At 41.0% G+C, this 20,350-nt stretch overlaps 1 protein-coding gene across 3 annotated transcripts in view; it reads right to left on the minus strand.

The window, feature by feature from the left end:
* The window catches only part of GAS6 (growth arrest specific 6), a 50,864-nt gene that overhangs the window by 5,023 nt on the left and 25,491 nt on the right, over positions 1 to 20,350 (minus strand). For all 3 annotated transcript variants that reach the window (XM_069970897.1, XM_069970898.1, XM_069970896.1), the window contains 9 exons: positions 12,593 to 12,715; positions 10,824 to 10,946; positions 7,687 to 7,812; positions 6,207 to 6,328; positions 5,993 to 6,111; positions 3,875 to 4,064; positions 2,190 to 2,354; positions 1,933 to 2,101; positions 1,130 to 1,302 (listed from right to left, as the gene is read on the minus strand). In XM_069970897.1, the coding sequence (XP_069826998.1) occupies positions 1,130 to 1,302; positions 1,933 to 2,101; positions 2,190 to 2,354; positions 3,875 to 4,064; positions 5,993 to 6,111; positions 6,207 to 6,328; positions 7,687 to 7,812; positions 10,824 to 10,946; positions 12,593 to 12,715 (1,310 nt within the window). The remainder of the gene's footprint in view (positions 1 to 1,129; positions 1,303 to 1,932; positions 2,102 to 2,189; positions 2,355 to 3,874; positions 4,065 to 5,992; positions 6,112 to 6,206; positions 6,329 to 7,686; positions 7,813 to 10,823; positions 10,947 to 12,592; positions 12,716 to 20,350) is intronic.

The raw sequence follows: 20,350 nt of genomic DNA on the forward strand, positions 1-20,350 counted from the left end.
TCTATGAGGACCTGACATGAGGATCAAATACTGCCTGAAATATACATAGTGTGAACCCAGCCTTAAAGTGTAACTACCATTTTTAAAAACTTTTGACATATCATAGTGAAATGTCAGAAGTGTGTATTGGTTGGGGCCGGCTGCTGAGAACCCCTTCGATCACTGTCCCTTCATCTCAGCAACAGAGAGATGAATTCCGTAGACTGCTAATACGAACAATCAATGGAATTCACCTCCCTGTAGCCGAGATGAAGGGGCAAAGTGCATGCTCCTGTGCGCACCTGTTCCTTCGTTCTAGCGATCAGAGGGATTTTTAGCAGCCAGACACCAACCGATATACACTTCTGACATGTTGCTATTACACTTTTAATTTCAGCCTCATCTGACCAGAAAGCCTTCTACCATGTATTGGAAAATACATCACATGTTTTTTGGTGAACTCCAAACACGTTTTCTTATGGGGGTTTTTAGCCCCTATGACAAGGGGCGATGTGGAGAGCAAGTGAGTGCCGACCTGTCAGGTCAGCGATTGCTTGCTCCTCGTTCCCCTGCTGGCCCTATTACACCGTCGGCTGATCATTGTCTATTACACAAAGCGATTATCGGCCAAATACAGCCAATAATAACTTAATGTGATGGGGCCTTATAATACTTCCATCTCTGCTGTGGATGTTTCAGAGCTTCATTAGAGTTACTGTTGGCGTCTTTGTTGAATCTCTGATATATGCTCTCCTTGTCCAGTTTAAGTTTTGGTGGGTGGGGTTTTTATCAGGTTTATAGTGTGCCATATTCCATTTTGGGGCTTGTATGGTGCTCCATGGGATCTTAAAAATGTTAAATATTTTTTATAACCTAACCCTATCCTTATGTCTGCCCTGTATGAAGAGATCCTTGGTCTTAAACTGGATTGCTTAGGGTCCTTTTACACAAGAAAAATTGGCTTCTTAAGAAGCATTGTTTAGTATTGACCTTGTTAACTATTTTTTTTTCTACTTCTTCCACTGCGAAATTGGTCCATTTTAATTCCATGTTATAATACAGCACTTGGGCATTGGGGCAGCACTTTCCTCATAAATTTACCAGACTCAATACACATTTTTTGTAAAGTGAATATACCTTTCCTTCTTACCTGCCGTTTCACTTTTGTAGTGGAATGATAATCGACAAGTGCTAATGATAGAGGAACTTTCTTGTCTTCTGACACAAGTGCAAAAAGCACACCAGTATCTGTTGCTGGATTTATCTCCGCACTGACCTCTATACTCCAGTTTGACTCATATTGCTCTTCATTAGATAAAAGCACTACAAGAAATCATGGAAATGTCATCACACTCTGATACATTCAAATTTCATTTTTAATTTAGAGCACTGTACCGGGAATGTACTGACAAAATATAACTCCCATCTGGGAGAGTTCTGTCAAAGTCACAAGATTGGACCTACCGTACATCTATGGTTATATTTATGGTATAACTCTGGGACCCACATTTATCTCAAGAACAATACCCCAGTCTGGTTGGGGCAGCCAGAGGTGGTGGGGAAACTGAAAACAGCCAAGCTGGATGCTTTATATTGTGAGCCAGATAATACGATAGTTCACGAAACGGCTGTTGCTCCTTTCATTAAAACACTCCTGTAAGACCCTGTGTTTTATGCTGAAACTTTTATGGCATATCGTGAGCATATGCCTTAAAGTGAATGTACAGGCTTGCACATGGATAAAATGGTGCAGGTGCCACAGTCTTTCTTTTTTTTTTTTTTTAACCGCAGCCCTTCTCCTTGCTTGTTCTAATAACTGGAAAGACAGGTAATCAATGATACCGTATGCTTCTGCAGTTTTTTTTTTCTTTTCAACCTAATGGAGTATTCCTTCAAAAAATTCCAGTTTTTCATAAATATCCACCATTATGCAATTAATTTTTCCTTACTTACTATAATTAATGTAGAATAGAGCATATCCTCTTCCTGGATAAAAAGATCCTCTACCAGCAACCAAGAAGCATTGCATCTTCTCTGTCCTTTGCACAGTCTCCTGTATAGAAGTATCTTCTCCATTCAGCCAGTTCCAGCCCCTCATACAGCCATCTATACGAGGGTTCATCTGAGAGCAGAGACAGGTTACAACATTTCAGAGCAAGAGTGAAAAATAGTAGATTTTTTTTATTACTACCCTCAAGGACGACACTTACTGGCTGAATCAAATCACTACTTTTAAAAGGAATTCCTCCTACTGTTAAATTTAGCTGGTACAACCCTTTGTCAAGTGTAAATAGATCTCCAGCCACTGCTATTTTCATGACTGCATCTTTATTGACTTTTATGACCAAGTTCCGATCAAGTTCTTCTACAGAAATCTGCAAACAAAAAATATACATTTAATATAACCAGTTTAAAGAATTTGCTCACTTAAAATGGTACTCTGGAGAATTTTTTTTTTCAAATTAATTTGTGTCAAAAATTTATACAGATTTGTAAATTACTTATATTAACTCAAGCCTTCAAGTTGCTGTATGTCCTGCAGGAAGTGGTGGATTCTTTAGTCGGTTCATATTGCTCTGGAGAGTTCCTGTCATTGACAAAGGTGGAAGCAGAGTGTCAGACCACTTCCTTCAGGACATACAGCAGATTATAGGTACTGGTAGACTTGAGATTTTTAAATAGAAGTAATTTAGAAATGTGTATAGCAATTGTTATCATTCACCTAAAAATTGTTCAAAATATTACACAGAATAGTCATAAGTTACAATCGTTACTTCAGTTTTACCTTTGTAAAACTGGAGTCAGCCCTGCTCTGTTTACAATTGGACAAAATCTAATTTACCTATGTCCCTCATGCACACTGGGGAAAATTGAATATTATGGCTATGTTCACACCACGTATGAGACCAGCCGTTCTGTGACCCGGCCGGTCTCTGAAAAGATCAACCCGGCCGGATGACCTTTAGCCACGCAGAGTTCTGATACGGGCACATCCGTGCACGCCCGCAGAACTCCCAACAGCACACTATGGAGTGTGCGTCCGCAGCCACTCGCTCCACTGTGTGTACTGACAGGGTTTTCAGTGAATAGCGGCCGCAGAAAACTGACATGTCAGCTTTCTACAGTGCGGCTAGGAATTCCGGCCGGGGTGTATACCCTTTTTGTATAAGTATTGTATTGTATTGTAGGCAGGGGGGACAGGGGGTTGTGGGATCATAATTAAGAAGTCCTATTTACCCACCGCTGTAGTGCAGCGTCAAAGCTCATGGTCACCTGCCGGGCTCCCAATGCTGTAATTTCACAGCCCCACTCAGAAATGCCCACTCAGCCAATCAGTGACTGAGGTGGGACACAGCGGAAGTCACTGACTGGGTGAGTGGGTAGTTCCTATGGGGTCGCCATGGTTCTGGATGCTGCCATAGAGCTGGTAAATCTGGGCCTATGTTTGACCACTATATCACAGATATCTGGCATTGTTAGCCTGGTGATTGGTCATTTATAAAGGAGCTGCAGTTGGTCGGTCCCTGATAAAGTTCAGTAGTGAGAACTGCGGCTTACCAACTTCACAGTCCTGGTGGTAGGTAAAAAGGCAACTTTTCATCATCCCATGCTTTGGAAATGTTAGTAATCTTATGTGAAATGAGAGCCCAATTTATCCTTATAGTATGTTTTCTAAATTGCAATTTAAATCATTCAAAAATCAGTGTCAAAGAATAAAAATGTATATATATGTATTTTAATAACTTCTCACACAACAGATTTAAGTGGGTCATGCTAATCTCATTCTTAAGGGGCCCTTACTCGTTGTATGGACTGATGCAGCATAAACAGGATATGAGACATTTTGATGATATTAATTTATTCTACACAGTGTTCATATCTGGGAGATACTTACTGTTTGCCAAATACCGTGGTTTATCATTGGTCCACTGCTTGTCACTCGTCCTATTCCATTATATTTCAGTTGCAGCTCAAGCTTTCCGTTTCGCAGGGCAAGTACTATCCATGAGCTGTCCTGATGGCCACCAGCAAAGAAAAGGACACCTTCAGGATCAAATGTTCGAAAGTCGAACTCTGCCACAAGTCTAACAATGTGCCAAAAAATGAAATAAACATTTTAAAAGACTTCTTTTTTTTCTAATCTATGCAAGACAATATAAAACAATTCATGCTTCCTACAAGTGAATTCAACCAATAGTAGCACCAGGTAAAACCATGAGAAATAACAAATACATGACATGGTATCTGTGAACAAAGAATGTCCTAGGATAAGAGAAGGATGAAGCACAGAAAGGATAAAAATACAGAAAATTTGTATTTCGAGTTTTGAGAAAAAGTAGTGGATTTCTATTTCTATGGCACCATGCACACATCCATATTTGTTACTGATCTGAGCTGGGGCCATGATCCATGCAGCAAAAAATTCAGACAGGCTACTATATGGTCCCTATGTGTCACGGTCTTGACCAAAGAAATTCATGGGATAATGCAAATTATGGACAGCTTAACATCTATATCCGCAATTCATGGATCCATTTCCCTCTTTCCCAGGCAACATGCCTTTTTTGGTGGATGAAATTGGATGTGTGAAAGAGGCCTGACTTCTCCTCTTTTTGAAACTATCCCTGGTTATGAATTCAAACATTGCAAACAAGGACATGTGATACAGACTTGTAAGGTGGAACAGTAAGGTGGAACAGTGTGAAGGACAGAGGTTAGTACACCCGGGTTACTCCGTTATAAATTGTAATCTTGCTATAGGAGCAACTCCCTTAATATGATGAGAAAAGTGTTCATTTGCGGAATCACACATTAAAAATAAAACTTTAGATTAAAATGTTATTGCCCATCTTTATACATTCTGTGTAATAGGCCAAGTTTGGAACTTGAAAGAAACCTGTACAGGGCATCAGTGTAAGACATATGTCAATGAGCAAAATCATAAAAACCATTAAGTCATTATTCTTAGTGTTAGGAAACACTGCAGAAAAAGACATCAAGACTGTTTCCATCTCTAGGGCCAAAAAAAAAAAAAAATGCGCAGCCAAAATCAGCCAAGCCAGTTTTAAGTCAGAATATACTTGTGCCAAAATTTCCTTTCACCCTAATGGAGAAAACTGAAAATGTCAAGAAATGTTTTCAGAAAGAAAATCCAGACAAGGCAGAAGTCCAGGTGTGGAGGAGCCAGAATAGGATAGTATCTACAATGTAGTAGTAGTGCAAATGAATGATTAAAATGTTGTATAAAACCAATGACAATCTTAAAAGAGAAGTCCGGTGAAAGTTTTTTTATTAACGTATATATTGTCCCCTAAAAGTTATACAAATTACCAATATGCACTTATTACGGGAAATGCACATAAAGTACTTTTTTCCCTGCACTTACTACTGCATCAAGGCTTCACTTCCTGGATAAAATGGTGATGTCACAACCAGACTCCCAGAGTTGTGCGGGCTGTGGCTGCTGGAGAGGATGATGGCAGAGGGATGCTCAGTGTCCCTCCAGTGCCCTGTGTCCCTCAGTGTCCCTCTGCCATCATCCTCTCCAGCAGCCACAGCCCGCACAGCTCTGGGAGTCGGGTCGTAACATCACCATTTTATCCAGGAAGTGAAGCCTTGATGCAGTAGTAAGTGCAGGGAAAAAAGCACTTTATGTGCATTTCCCATTATAAGTGTATACTGGTAATTTGTAGAGATGAGCGAACCTCAAGCATGCTCGAGTCCATCCAAACCCGATTGTTCGGCATTTGATTAGCGGTGGCTGCTGAAGTTGGATAAAGCTCTAAGGTTGTCTGAAAAACATGGACAGCAGCCACCTCTAATCAAATGCCGAACGATCGGGTTTGGATGGACTCGAGCATGCTCGAGGTTCGCTCATCTCTAGTTATTTGCATAAATTTTGGGGGACAATACAATACCTTAATAAAAATTTTCTCCGGACTTCTCCTTTAAGCAAAGTATTTACTGATCTCATTTCTGTTTTCCTGGATCACTTTCCAGGTTCCTTTCTCACCTAGTTGGTTGCTTTCTTTTAAACCTAAGTTTGATCACCGGTGTCCCACTGAACATTCTGCCAAGGTACAAAGACTTGATGCTCTTCTCCATTGCAAAGGGAACACATGGCATTATGTCCTGAAGGCAAAAAGGCAAAGCAACAGTATAACATAAATACATTAGCTGAGCCTTACAGGTGTGTAATGCTTAACAAAAATGCAATTTAAGAGTACCTCACAAGTGCTCATATCATGTGATAATTTTACTCCTCCGCGACCATCACAATGACATGAATAGCTTCCAGGCATATTGACACAGGTTTGTTCACAACGGCTCTCTTCACATTCATTTATATCTGTGTGGGAGAAAATAACGTGCTATGTTAAAGGGGTAGTGCGGTAAAGAATTATTCACAGACTAACACACATTACAAAGTTATACAACTTTGTAATGTATGTTATGTCTGTGAAAGGCCCCCTTCCCCGTGTCCCACCACCCCCCACCCGTGTACCCGGAAGTGTGGTGCGCTATACTCACCTGTCACGTGCCGACACCAGTCTCCAAACTTCAGTCAGTGATGTCTTCTTCGGCCGGCCGGCGAACAGCTCCGACTGTTCCGAATGCCGGCCGCCCTCTGCAGCATCATCTGATGCTCAGCCGCGATTGGCTGAGCATAACTGTACAAGTACAGAGAGTACTCTGGCAAGTACAAGAGCCTCCACCAGTGGATCACTCACTTTTGACAGAAAAAAAACAACTGTATTCTTTTTGTCAAAAATGATAGAAACACTGAACCACAATGGAAAAGCAATATACACTCACCGGCCACTTTATTAGGTACACCTGTTCAACTGCACGTTACCACTTAATTTCTAATCAGCCAATCACATGGCGGCAACTCAGTGCATTTAGGCATGTAGACATGGTCAAAACAATCTCCTGCAGTTCAAACCGAGCATCAGTATGGGGAAGAAAGGTGATTTGAGTGCCTTTGAACGTGGCATGGTTGTTGGTGCCAGAAGGGCTGGTCTGAGTATTTCAGAAACTGCTGATCTACTGGGATTTTCACGCACAACCATCTCTAGGGTTTACAGAGAATGGTCCGAAAAAGAAAAAACATCCAGTGAGCGGCAGTTCTGTGGGCGGAAATGCCTTGTTGATGCCAGAGGTCAGAGGAGAATGGGCAGACTGGTTCGAGCTGATAGAAAGGACACAGTGACTCAAATAGCCAACCGTTACAACCAAGGTAGGCAGAAGAGCATCTCTGAACGCACAGTACGTCCAACTTTGAGGCAGATGGGCTACAGCAGCACAAGACCACCCGTTACTAGCATGGTGTACCTAATAAATTGGCCGGTGAGTGTATATCAAGGAGGTCCATGGGCCATCAGCATAATATTGTTGCTTCCATTAGGTCATGAAGCCAATGGGAAAAAGCCCAATAGAATAGAATTCATCTCCTGCAGCAATATAGAGAGAGCAATGACAGAATCACTTAGCTGAATAAGTCTCCTGACTTGTTCTAGCAATCATTAAGGGTCTCCCAGATGCCAACTGACCAAAACCTTTGCCATGTCAAATGTTTTTGAGGACAGGGGTGGTACTGTTTTTGCAAGAAAGTAGCTTAATCATATACAAAACACCAAGAGAACATTACTAAAGCATTAATTTAGATACATAGCCATTATTCATATTAGTCTAGAGTCTGTGTACCTTGACAACTCTTAGTTAATTCGTCATATATGAAACCCTCTTCACAAAGACAAGTATAAGTACTTGGCATGTTCTTGCATTTTGCTGTTCCACAGATGTCTGGTGATATTCTACATTCATCAATATCTACAAAACAAATTCTTCAGTTATTTATCTAAATCCAAATATTTTAAAAGCAGTAATACTGGCAGAAACCATTGGCAGCAAGGATCAGAATACCTAATATTGGCCTCTACCATATGCAGGTTTCTCACATAAATGTGTCAAGTTCTGTCCTTACATGTTTGGCAAAGTAATGGCATATTAGCGGTGTCCAAGAGTGCTGGTATGTAAGAAAAGCAGTGCTATATGCCCTTCAGTCTCAGGATTGGTGGGGAGCCCATAGGTCCGACCTCCACCAGTCACGAACTGACAACATATCCTAGCAATTCTTTAATAATTAAGTGCCACCTGCTTAAAAAAAAGCCATGCCTTTTTTTCCCAAAGCAAGCAAGCATCAAAATAGCAAGTTATTCATACTACAATAGTGACAAAAAGACCTTTAAAGCAAGAACTCTGTTATTGCCAATTAGACAAATTTCCCATCTAAGTTATTTCCTATCTACAGCATAGCAGATAAAAAGGCAGATGAGAGGGTGTGCGACCACTGGGACCCCAGCCCATCCTGAGAATGAGAACATAATCACCCCGGGGAACTAATGGTGTGGACTGCGCCTGCACAGCCAATACTCCACTTATTATCTATAGGGCCACTGAACCCTCCAAAGACTGAAATTGGAAGCATTCAGCAGCTCCATAGACAATAAATAGAGCAGTGTCCATGCAGGTGCAGTCTAAACCATTCATTTAGGGGACGTTTATGTTCTCGTTCTCGGGATCAGCAGGGGTCCCAGCAGTCAGAACCTTACTTATTTGCTTGTTACTGAGATGGGAATGCACCAGTGAGTAGACGACTGTCTTCTTAGTGATGTATCGAAAGAATTACCCTCACCTTAAAGGGATTTTTCCAGTGAAAACATATTGATGGCTAACTAAAAGGATAGGCCATCAACATCTAAATCGAAGTAAATGGAATCTGAGCAACAGTAACCCAGTACTGCCAAAACACAATGTATGGAGCTGTCTGCTTTTGTCTCTTTTTACTGTGTAGTGTGGGTTCCCTGGATCTGCAGAACAGCTGAACAGGGGGTGTCAGCACCTTACAGATCAGATATTGATGCCTTATCCTGTGGACAGTCTATTAATGTTTTCACTGGAAACCCCCCTTTAAAACAAGAGAAAAAAACTGCACTAGAAAAAAAACTAGCAGGACCAAAAAACATATCACAAAACCTAAAACCTAATATCATGTGGCTATGGTAAAACTTTGAAATGCTACCTAAGCAAACCACAAAAATATCTGTTATTGAGATTATTGTGTAGGACTATGGTTGTATATTACATAAGGATAAAATAACACTCTGAAATACTAGAATCAGAAATAACATTGCAACACACCAGGTTCAGTCTATTTATTTTGATAAAAATAACAAGAAATAGAGAATGCATTCCGCATTTCCAAATATAAAAGATAGGTAAGAATTCCAGGAATATATGTAGGTTGCTGATAATTCTGTGGTAAACCACTGGGAGAAAAGTAATTAATTTCTTTGGTGAGCAGCTGGAGGATTTGAAAACATTGGCCTACTTCCGAGGAATCATACGGGTGCTCTAGTGGCTGGAGACTATGAAAATATACATGTCCAGTCTTGTTTTTCACTGCAGCTCAGTGCAGGAATGCTGTGTGCTAAGATCCCAGAGCTATTGGCTTCAATATACACCGCTGCAGACATTAATCTTCTCTCCAATGCACAAGCCAGCCCACCACTGAAAATAATACTAGCTGGCTAATACAACTGGAAGAATTTAAGTGTCGCAAGTCAATTTTTTTTTCTTTCAAACCCAGAAAAGAAACAGCAATGCTGGCACCAAACAACATCCCTTTAAACTTTCCAGAGGAATATTTGGGAAGTGTAACTAGCAGACACAAGGAGATTTAGTAGTTTAATAATACAATAAAAAATATTACGCTACTTCTGAGGATCTGCTGCCAGCTTTTCTCACACAAACCAAGTGTTCTGCCATTTTCTCAGAGAATTCTGACAGCATACCTAAAAGCCGGGATCGAGCCAAGTTCACACATGGTGGTACAAATACAACCTATGTATTTGTACTTAATATTTAAAAGCTGAGCTGTGATTGGTTGCCGATACATCTCCTCTAAACTGCTTAGGTGTTTTGATGCCTATAGACCACAGGCTGTGATAATGGCTAATAACAGAGAATTATGCTGCGTTTACACGGAGCAATAATTCGCCCAATTGATTGTTTAACAATTTTGAAGCAACGATTTGGTTTTTATAACGATCAGCGTTTAGACACAAATTGTTAGAAAAATCGTATTCGAAGAAAAATAGTTATTGCGATAGTTTTTAAGATCGCTTAAGCCCATCCTTTACATAGGGTAAATCAGTGAAAGACTGTTTATACGAAGCGATATGTGAATTTTTAGCGAACGACGATTTAAGAACATGTTGAAAGATCAAAATGAACGATTTCTCGCTCGTCGTTTGCTGTGCTTACACGGTACGATTATCGCTCAAGTGCAATCGTTTATGCGAAAATTCGAACGATAATCGTTCTGTGTAAACGCAGCATTAGAGAGTGCTGTGTATGTTCAGCAAGGTCAGAACATTTATCTTCCTGGGAATCCAATGGACCTTCGTGCTGAATTTTGGATCAAATAAGGATGCCTATAGAGGATGGACAAACATTCACTTCTATAATATATATTTAAAGGGAAACTCTCAGCAGAATAGACAATTCTAACCTGCTGATAGCACCCTATTGCACAAGGGGTGTTTAGGATGAAGGCAAGTCTCAGCAAAGTTCCCGTGCAGGTAAGAGACTTATCTTCATACTTAGTGCCCTGTGCGCAATAGGGAGCTATCAGCAGGTTAGATCCGTCAGATATTCAAACAACATTTGACCCATCAGGAAACACTAGTCTTAATGCATTCCTCTAGTAACCTAAATGCTAACATACACTCTCCCTCAACACCCAACCCTCAAAAAAAAAATATGTTGTTAAAGCGCACCTGTACATGTTTTGTTGTCTGCAAGAAGACGATATCCACTCTGGCAAAAACAGTGATAGGTCCCTGGTTTGTTAATACAATAGTGGGAACATCCTCCTTTCCGATCAGCACACTCATTTATATCTGGAGAAATTGTATAAAACATACTGGTGAATGCAATCTGTGACCATATAAATTATTTATAAGCACTCTCTAATGTGTCACAATGTAACTACACAAAGAAAATTGTGCATAATAATTTCATTAACAGCGATTTACTGCAGGTGCAGATAACATACATGTGACTCTCCTTTAATGTGCCTGTGACTTTTACTAATCAGCATTACAGGCTGGCTTCCCGCCTGCACTCTCAGGAGACAACACTGAGCAGAACAGTCAGGAAATCAACCTGTAATAGTGACTGGTGAGAGCCAGAAGATGACGGTTAACCCTGCCTGCAGAGAATCACTGGGGGTAGGAACCTAAGAAAATTATCACTGGCAATCAGGGCCATCTTAACAGCATTATGGGCCCCTGAGCAGAGCTGTGACCCCCCCCCCCCCCCCGACCCTCCAATAAAAAAAATCCATATGATACACATACAAATACACATGACACACCAGCACTTACTTCCCTGCACAGCTCTAGGCTCTATTCTCTTATATTACTGCTTTACTATATTACTGCTTTTGAGTTCCCGCCTGGCATACACGCACAATGATTATGGTGATGTAATCGTGTGGTCCGTGGATCCTCTAGTCATAGGGATTTATAAAGCGCAGACTCTAGTAAGTGCAGCAGAGGTGCGTGGCCCCATTTTACAAGATAGAATAACACTGACAGACCAGAGGAGCAAATTGCTCATCACTCTTTTGTCTGTCAGAGTCAGTGTTTTACAGTCAGTCCAGAGCACAGAGGGGCCCCTAAGAGTTATGGGCCCCCAGGCAGTCGCCTACCCTGCTTAATGGGAAAGATAGCTCTGCTGACAACCAGGAGGCAGCAGTAGTTAGGTGAACCTTCTGTTTCCTTACTTTCACCTGGTGGCAGGTTCTTTTAAGTAGCTCACATACTGGTATAAAATTCCCGTATCTTTAAAAAAAAAAAAAAATAAACTTTACCAATTTATATCTGTGCTGGATGTGTCACAAGTCTCCAGGAACTATTTCTGAAATATATCTGACTTGCTGCAAAATAATCCCTTTCTGAGGCCATAAACCACCACTGATATGCATAACATACATCAAAAGTTATTTTAAAATATAAAATAAATTCCCTATTAACAGAAGCTCAGTTCACTGCCCTTTCCCAATTTTTCACAAAAAGAAAATTTGTATTTAGTATTGCCAAATAACCATAGAATGAAAAGTATGTTCAAGCTCTGGACTACAATATATGTTTTTACCTTGTTTGACGGCCATCGTACGGAAAACACTGGCCAGATATCATGGTGTCACAGCACATTGCAACAAAAGATGAAAGTAGCTCTTATTACATTCTTAGGCTCCGTTCCCACTGAGCAAAGGTAGCGGAATTCCGCGACGGAATTGTCCGCCACGGAATGCCGTTAGCCTCCCGCTCATAATGGGACTCTATGGGAGGTGCGCGCTCCTGCCCTGTCCGCGCTGAAGAATGAACATGTTCATTCTTCAGCGCGTATAGAGCAGCAGCGCGCAGCGGGAGGCTAACGGCATTCCGCGGCGGACAATTCCGTCGCGGAATTCCGCTAGCTTTGCTCAGTGGGAATGGGGCCTTATGCACATACAAGACAGAGAAAACTGTATCTTAAATACCTGTGCTACATGTCTTCCCCATCCATCCTTTCTTGCAGGTACAGAAGAAGTCTCCTTGCAAATCCACACATGTTTTTACACCAGGTTGATAACATGGGTTTGAAGAACACTGATCCCGTAAATCTAAAAGAAGGAGAGGGAACAATATTTACACACTTAGGCTGGGTTCACACTATATATTTCAGTCAGTATTGTGGTCCTCATATTGCAACCAAAACCATGAGTGGATTAAAAACACAAAAAGGCTCTGTTCACACAATGTTGAAATTGAGTGGATGGCCGCCATTTATTGGCAAATATTTGCTGTTATTTTAAAACAACGGCTGTTATATTGAAATAATGGCCGTTATTTACTGTTATATGGCGGCCATCCACTCAATTTCAACATTGTGTGAACAGAGCCTTTCTGTGTTTTTAATCCACTCCTGGTTTTGGTTGCAATATGAGGACCACAATACTGACTGAAATATAAGTAGTGTGAACAGGCCTTTAGGGATAAATAAACTGGAATAAATGTTTAGATTAGAGATGAGCGAACCTCGAGCATGCTCGAGTCCATCCGAACCCAACCTTTCGGCATTTGATTAGCGGTGGCTGCTGAAGTTGGATAAAGCCATAAGGCTATGTGGAAAACATGGATATAGTCATTGGCTGTATCCATGTTTCCCAGACAACCTTAGAGCTTTATCCAAGTTCAGCTGCCCCAGCTAATCAAATGCCGATCGTTCGGGTTCGGATGGACTCGAACCCGAACCCGGTTCGCTCATCTCTAGTTGTGATCAAAAAGGGTTAGGCCTCATCCACACATCAGTTGCTCTGTTCTTAAATCAGGATCTTGATTCATTGACAGAAAAAGGACCCACTTTTTTTTTTTTTTTTTTTTTTTGTGGTCATCCACACATTTGTTTTGAAAACTGATCCTTTTTTGACCACTGATCCGTTCCATGAAAAAGTAGAACCTGCACTTGTTCCATATGTTCTGTTATTCAGAACAGAAGCTCCAACATAAGTCAATAGATCAGTTTTTCATGGATGACACACCATCCGTGTGCTGTCCATTTTTTACTAAAGCATTGCCTAGCAAACCCTAGGCAGGCTCCACCATGCCTTTTATTGACCTCCAACAAGTTTTTGTTGATCCACAAAATCTGATGTATCACAGCAAAACAACTAATGTGTGAATGGGACCTTTCATGTAATTTGGTTGCTTTATCTACAGCCAGTATTTCTCTATAATGTTGTTTGTAATTTGCACCAACTCATACATACAGGATGAAAGTGGCCGACCCTTCTCTCCACTGACATCATATTTCAGTCAGGAGGCCAAACTTTGGCTACTAATTCATCTTCTGATTTACTAGAGTATAAACTTTTTTTTTATTATTAAATATTGTATTTCGGAAACACAGATTAGGAAGTCCTCGATCAAGCTGCTCCTCATAAACTATCCTTTACTTCCTTTAAGCAAGTCATCTGCCACTTCTGAAAAAGGACTGGAATTTCAAGTTTTGCTGCAATGTGATAGTAAATAGAAGTAAGAGGAAACGGAAATTTATATTTTGGTTTATATATTGGGTCACCCTGGGCACGTGAAGACAAGTTAGAAAATATGGGAGGATCAACTAAGTTGTACAGAGCCATAACATGCAATAATCACACATTAATCTCAATAGAAAATAGGAGGGTGATGAAAGAGTCAGACAGAAACACCACATAGAGAGCAAAATATGTATACCAGGTGCATTAAACAAGACATTGCAGTTCTAAATCTCGAAACCAAAGCAAACTTTAACAAGAAGCTCTAAAATATTCATTATTTGACAGACTTGAATTAAATTTACGGTATATTTTATGTCCACAAGGTTACATCAACTGAACACGGAGATTACTGCACTAAAGTATCCTACATAAAGGACCAGATTTGTGGGCCTTTTACATCATTGTGCAATAAATCGTTAAACCATTCAAATTTAATTGATAATCTTCTAATGTAAACACGGCAACGATCAAATGACAAACAAAAATTTGTTTGTATGTCGCTGATCACATCTTTTGATTATGATGGACTGCTGTCGCCAAAGCGCATCCTAGGGATCCCAAAGACTGTGAAATTTATCTACTGTGTTATTGAGACTGGCAGTAAGAGAATCCATATTACAACATCCCTAATTTGTGTGAGTAAATCCAGTGAGGATGGGGGTGGAACATTTAGGGTACGTGCACACTACGGAATCCCGACGGAAAACCCGTTGAAGATTCCGCAGCTTGCACCCGCTTGCGATTATTGTCTATAACGGCCGAATACGGTCGATAATTGCTCTGTGTAATAGGGCCTTAAGATGCGAGTATTGCGACATGATGAGGGACAACAAGAGCCAGGCATCCATCCACAGCTAAAAAGGCCTGAATCAGTGTGCTCATCATTTTGTGCCTATCCATTTAATTAATATGGATGGATCCATTAGCAAATGAGTAAAATACTAATGTGAACGCAGCCTTATGTCTGTTAAGGCCAGAGAAGTTAAAAAAAAAAATCAGTAATGTTTTCCAGAAAGGTAATCATCCTGTCACTCAGTTTCAGAGCATGTTGATGTGCCATGTGCTAACCAGTCCATGAATTATGATCACGGCAAGAATTCCACAGATGTCAGCATGTTGGAGATAAAAGGATCAGGTTATTTTTTTCAATATGCCTAAGGCCTAGGTTTAATAATTAAACTGCTCAGAGTAGAAGCCAGAGTGTACACTATTTCACAACCTGTAGAGTAGTCAGCTATAAGGGAAGTCTGCAAAAATGCTTTACAACTTATAGAAAACAGTGTTGTGTCAATTGTACAGCTGGCCCTTCACTAGCCAATTTATTCAGCTGTAATGACAGGTTGAGGCCATCTGTTGCCAGTCTTTATATACTACAAAAATGTTTGTATAAGGCCAGTTTTATATGAGCAGAAAATGGACATGCTTTCCATCTGTATTACTACTGCTAACCGCACAGTGGCCGCAGATCTAAAGGCTAGAACTGACAGCTGTCAGGCTGTCATTAGACCTGCAGGCAGGCTAGAACTTGCAGCCAGGATAAAGAAGCAAAAAATGTGTCTGCATTATGCTAGTGTGAATTTGGCCTTAGTGGCAATTCTGCGTATGTTTTAATATAGCACAATTGCTTACTTTTGCTGCTGCCCCTCTTCCAATTGTTGGCAGCACATTGCCTAGTATACTAACCACTGTTCCCCACTGTCAGGCTGCTGACATCACTCGGTGGCTGGGATCTAGGGGGGGCGTTCAAGACAATTCCAAGGCTTGTGGACTATCCCCGGAGCCATCTGTGATCTCAGCTGGAGACACAAAGCTTATTTAGCTCAGCATTGTTCCATCCTGCTCTCACTCACAGACATCCACCACCTACCAAGCCAGAAAGTGAGTGTGGAAGACAGCAAGGAGGTAAGAATACCCCTTTAATGTTGTCATTTCCTTATATAATAAAATAGGTGCAGAAAAATGGGAATGGAATGGACTGTCAAAGCCATTGGACGAGGTACACTTCCAACAGACGTCTCTCTGTTGGAAGTCTGATATGCCACATACTCTCAAACATCATATTAAGGGTACGTTCACACTTACCGGATCCGCAGCAGATTTCATTTAAATAACTGAACACAGCATCAAATCTGCACCATCAAATCTGCTGCGGATCTTCTGCAGATCTGCTGCGGATCCTGTAGGTGTGAACGCACCCTTAAAAGGAGTGTGTCACAATGGGCAAAAAATTTGCACCACAACTGTCAACGCCTCATCAATATTACAGAAAGCTTCCGACTTTTGTATGGAATTTTTATGGGGTAATCCCCTCAAAAAAAAAAATGACAGTGGATATGGATTTTTTTCCCCCTGCTTTTTGGATAAAAATGCTGTACTAGCTTAAAACCACAAATATATGTTAATGTCAAACAAATTACTTTACTATATACTGTAAACTGGAAACGTCTGTATAAAGTTCTGTTCAGAAGAAGTTTGGATGTCTGTTGTAGTGGAAATCCATTTATCATCTTATATAAACAAAGAAGATTTAGCTACAAAACAAATGCATAAATCCAGACTTGCTTTATTGCAATACTTGTAGTGGATTCCAGCAGCAGAGCCCACCCAGAGATTCTTGTAAACATCATCATTTGCTGGAATAGAACAAGCTGTGAAATTCAGTGCAAAATATGTATATAAAAACAAAACTAGCTGATCACCTTTGTATTTTATTGTACTGCATGAACAATTGACTGGGCACAGGCCCAAAAATGTTTTCATTGCTGGGAAGTGATTAACCGTTTGCAATGCAGCCAGTTATGATGAGCGGAGAGAGGGATCATCTGGAAGAAGCATTTACCATATATTCATGCACATGGCTATGGAGCTGGCTTGTGTCTAATAAATAATGTTTTAATTGACATTAATATTAAAAGATAAACTAAAGTACATTGTTATGGAGATTTATAGTAATCTACTGGCCATAAAAGGGCAACATTTACTAAAAGGCCTCGGAAAGTTTAGAACAGGTTAGGCTGGGTTCACACTAAGTTTTCGTTGTTTGTTTGACAACGCTTGTACCTTCGGATAGCTGCTTTTAATCCAAAATCTGTCTTGGGGTCCATTTGGCAGGTGATGCAGTTATTGTCCTTAAAAACAACTTTTAAACTGGCAGCCCTGTGCCCTACGGGAGTGGCCTAGATTGTGTATGCATTAGGCTGGCACAACCTCTCTGTCCCTCCACATCATTAGGAATGCTCCAGGCAGATTGCCTCCTATTCGTCAGCTGTGTCAGCCCGGCACATGGGCTGGATTGTTAAGAGACCTGTGCAAATGTTCAGCATGGAGAAAATGTTCGAGTGGCATTCCTAATGATGAAGAGGGTGGGGAGGAGGGACAGAGGGGTGGTGCAAAGTTAGGGCACGGATATTCTAAGCCACGCCGTTGGGCACGGGGCTGCAAGTTTAAAGGTTGTTTTTTAAGACAATAACTGCATCACCTGCCAAACCCCAGGACAGATCTTGGATTAAAAGCAGCTATCCAACGGTACAAGTGGTTTGGGGGGGGGTCAGATTGTGGGTACAGAGTCACTTTAATACTACATTCTACAGGGAGGGGGAAGCAAAGATGTGAGCAATGGCTGAAGCTGAACGCTCTGCATTCGACTCGGTAGCTGGAGAAGTTGTATGCCACCCTAAAGCTGCCAGGGAAGCACATCCTATGGCTGTATCCATGTTTTGCAGGACTCCACCTTTCATTTTTAAAAGGATCTGTGAGGAATGAATAGTGGAATCTGATTGGTTGCTAGGGGCAACTGAGCCAGTTCTACTTTAAACCAATTTGATAAATCTCCCCCATAAGATTTTAACTTAGGTTTGTACTAAGAGTCTCTGAAAAAATGTGCTATGTCTGATTGTGCCCCACAAGCAAGAAGAATGTAGAGCTGCTATGATTTACCAGTAACAAAGCAAAAATTCAAAAATACCACAGCACTCCTAAACAGTTAAAAAAAGTAGAACTCAAAGAACCAAAAAGAAAACAGATAATTGGATGAAGCAAAGTTACATGTACCGTAGTCCAACAGAACAAATGTCCATGGAAAAGAAAAAGTAACAGCATCCAGGCGATTATAGTGCAAAAAGTGCTTTATTACCTCATGGCACATACACAACAGCGACATTTCGACCTACATGGTCTTTTTCAAGCTTTTCAGCTTGAAAAAGACCATGTAGGTCGAAACGTCACTGTTGTGTATGTGCCATGAGGTAATAAAGCACTTTTTGCACTATAATCGCCTGGATGCTGTTACTTTTTCTTTTCTTTACCAGTAACAAAGAACGCTAAAGTTCCTTTGCCAGAGTCGCTCTTCTCAACTATTCAGAGCACCATGATCAATACATAAAACAAGTCATTAAGTTGACTGGCAGCCAGGAAAACCCCATATCCATATGTCCTATTAGAGGGTATCACCCGTAGATGACAGCATCAGCACCTAATAAGTCAGGCTGTTTGCGCATTTTCTTAGTTCACAATTTAGAAGAGAAAATGTATGTTTCTCTTTTAGCAGAAAAGCTGACTTCTTGTCAGGTGCAGCTTCTTTGCAGTCAACAAGTGCTGATTGGAAGTCTTATCTTGCAGCTGTGCAGCGAGTTTCAGGGAAAGGAGGAAGGAACTAGTGAATCAATGTGGAATGCAAAATATTTGCTGAATGAGCTTTTACAAGCAAAATATTGAAGAGATTCCAATATCAACAGAATATCTGATATTAGTCAGCGGCCACTTATGACAACAATTACTTACAAAGGTTTTTATTTAATATCCTAATATCCCCTACTGTGTCTTTAGGATTGACTAATGTTTCATATCTAGCATCAGGGCTGTGGAGTCGGTAAGCCGCAGCTCTGACTCCTGAATTTTATCAGGACCGACTCAGACTCCTGCTCCTTCATAAGTGGCCAGTCAGATACCAGGGGAGTTATTTATCACACTGGTTCAGCAGCTTCTCCCTAATGTCCTACATGATCCTGGTGCAACTTCTGAGGGAATAAAGGAATACTGTATATAAAGCAGCTTCTCCTGTGTGTGCAGAGGATTCAGCCAGTCTCCAGCCTCCATGTCCTGAACAACTCAGAACTAGACTAGATGGAGCAGGTGTTTTTTTCCTGCTGACAATCTTTGATGTTTCTAGCTAATATTCACCATACACAAAGAAACACTGCTAACACTGCCAAATCCCTGTGATACAGAGGGGTCAGCCATACTGATAGAGTCACACATAGTGATGTTGAGGGTCACTGTGGGGGCAAGCAATAGCGCACACACACACACAGAGCCTGCTGCAGCCATAGCACACACACACAGCCTGCTGCAGCCATAGCATACACACACAGCATGCTGCAGCCATAGCACACATACATACACACACACACACACACACACACACACACACAGCCTGTTGCAGCTATAGCACACACACAGCTGCTGCCATAGAACACTGAAGAAAAACACACAATTTTCTCCCAGAGAGAAAACACCACACTGAGGACTGAGGTTACTGCTACACTACTTATGTCTTCTCCTCCTCTATATTACACAGGATATCTTCATATTACACTACTGTTCAAATCATCCAGCATCCAGGAAGAGAACAGCACAGATCTCCCCCCACACAATGGACTCTTCCAGCTCAGAAACAACCTGCCAAATACTGGCTGACAACTTTTCCCTGACCACCCTTATGTAATTGAGCCAGTGATCTATTAAAATGTTGCAAAACGTATAAAATTTATATCAAAACTCAATAAATAGTTTAAAGATTTTTTTTAAAGCTGGAGTCGGTACATTTCTTTCCCGACTCCAACACTAACTCCAGTCAAAACTAGCTCCGACTCCAACTCAACGACTCCGACTCCACAGCCCTGTCTAGCACTTTGAATTATGTTCCAAAACATGGACTAAAATTACATCGAAACTGACTTTCATTATGGATTGAAATATAAACAGATATTCCATAGACTCCAGAACGAAGAACCTCCTCACCGATGAAGAAATACACAAAGGAAGCATGAACAGGAGGAGATGAGCACACTGATACAGTTTTTGGGAAATATTCCCAAACTTATTGAGAGTGTGGTTTGCGATGGTGTGGCATGTCACCAGTGTGTGTGTGTGTGTGTGTGTGGGGGGGGGGGGTCAAGTAACAAGTAACAAGACCCTACAAGTAAGAAAATATAAAGGGAG

The sequence above is a fragment of the Dendropsophus ebraccatus genome, chromosome 5 (genome assembly GCF_027789765.1).
Source record: "Dendropsophus ebraccatus isolate aDenEbr1 chromosome 5, aDenEbr1.pat, whole genome shotgun sequence".
In the NCBI taxonomy this organism is placed as follows: Eukaryota; Metazoa; Chordata; class Amphibia; order Anura; family Hylidae; genus Dendropsophus; species Dendropsophus ebraccatus.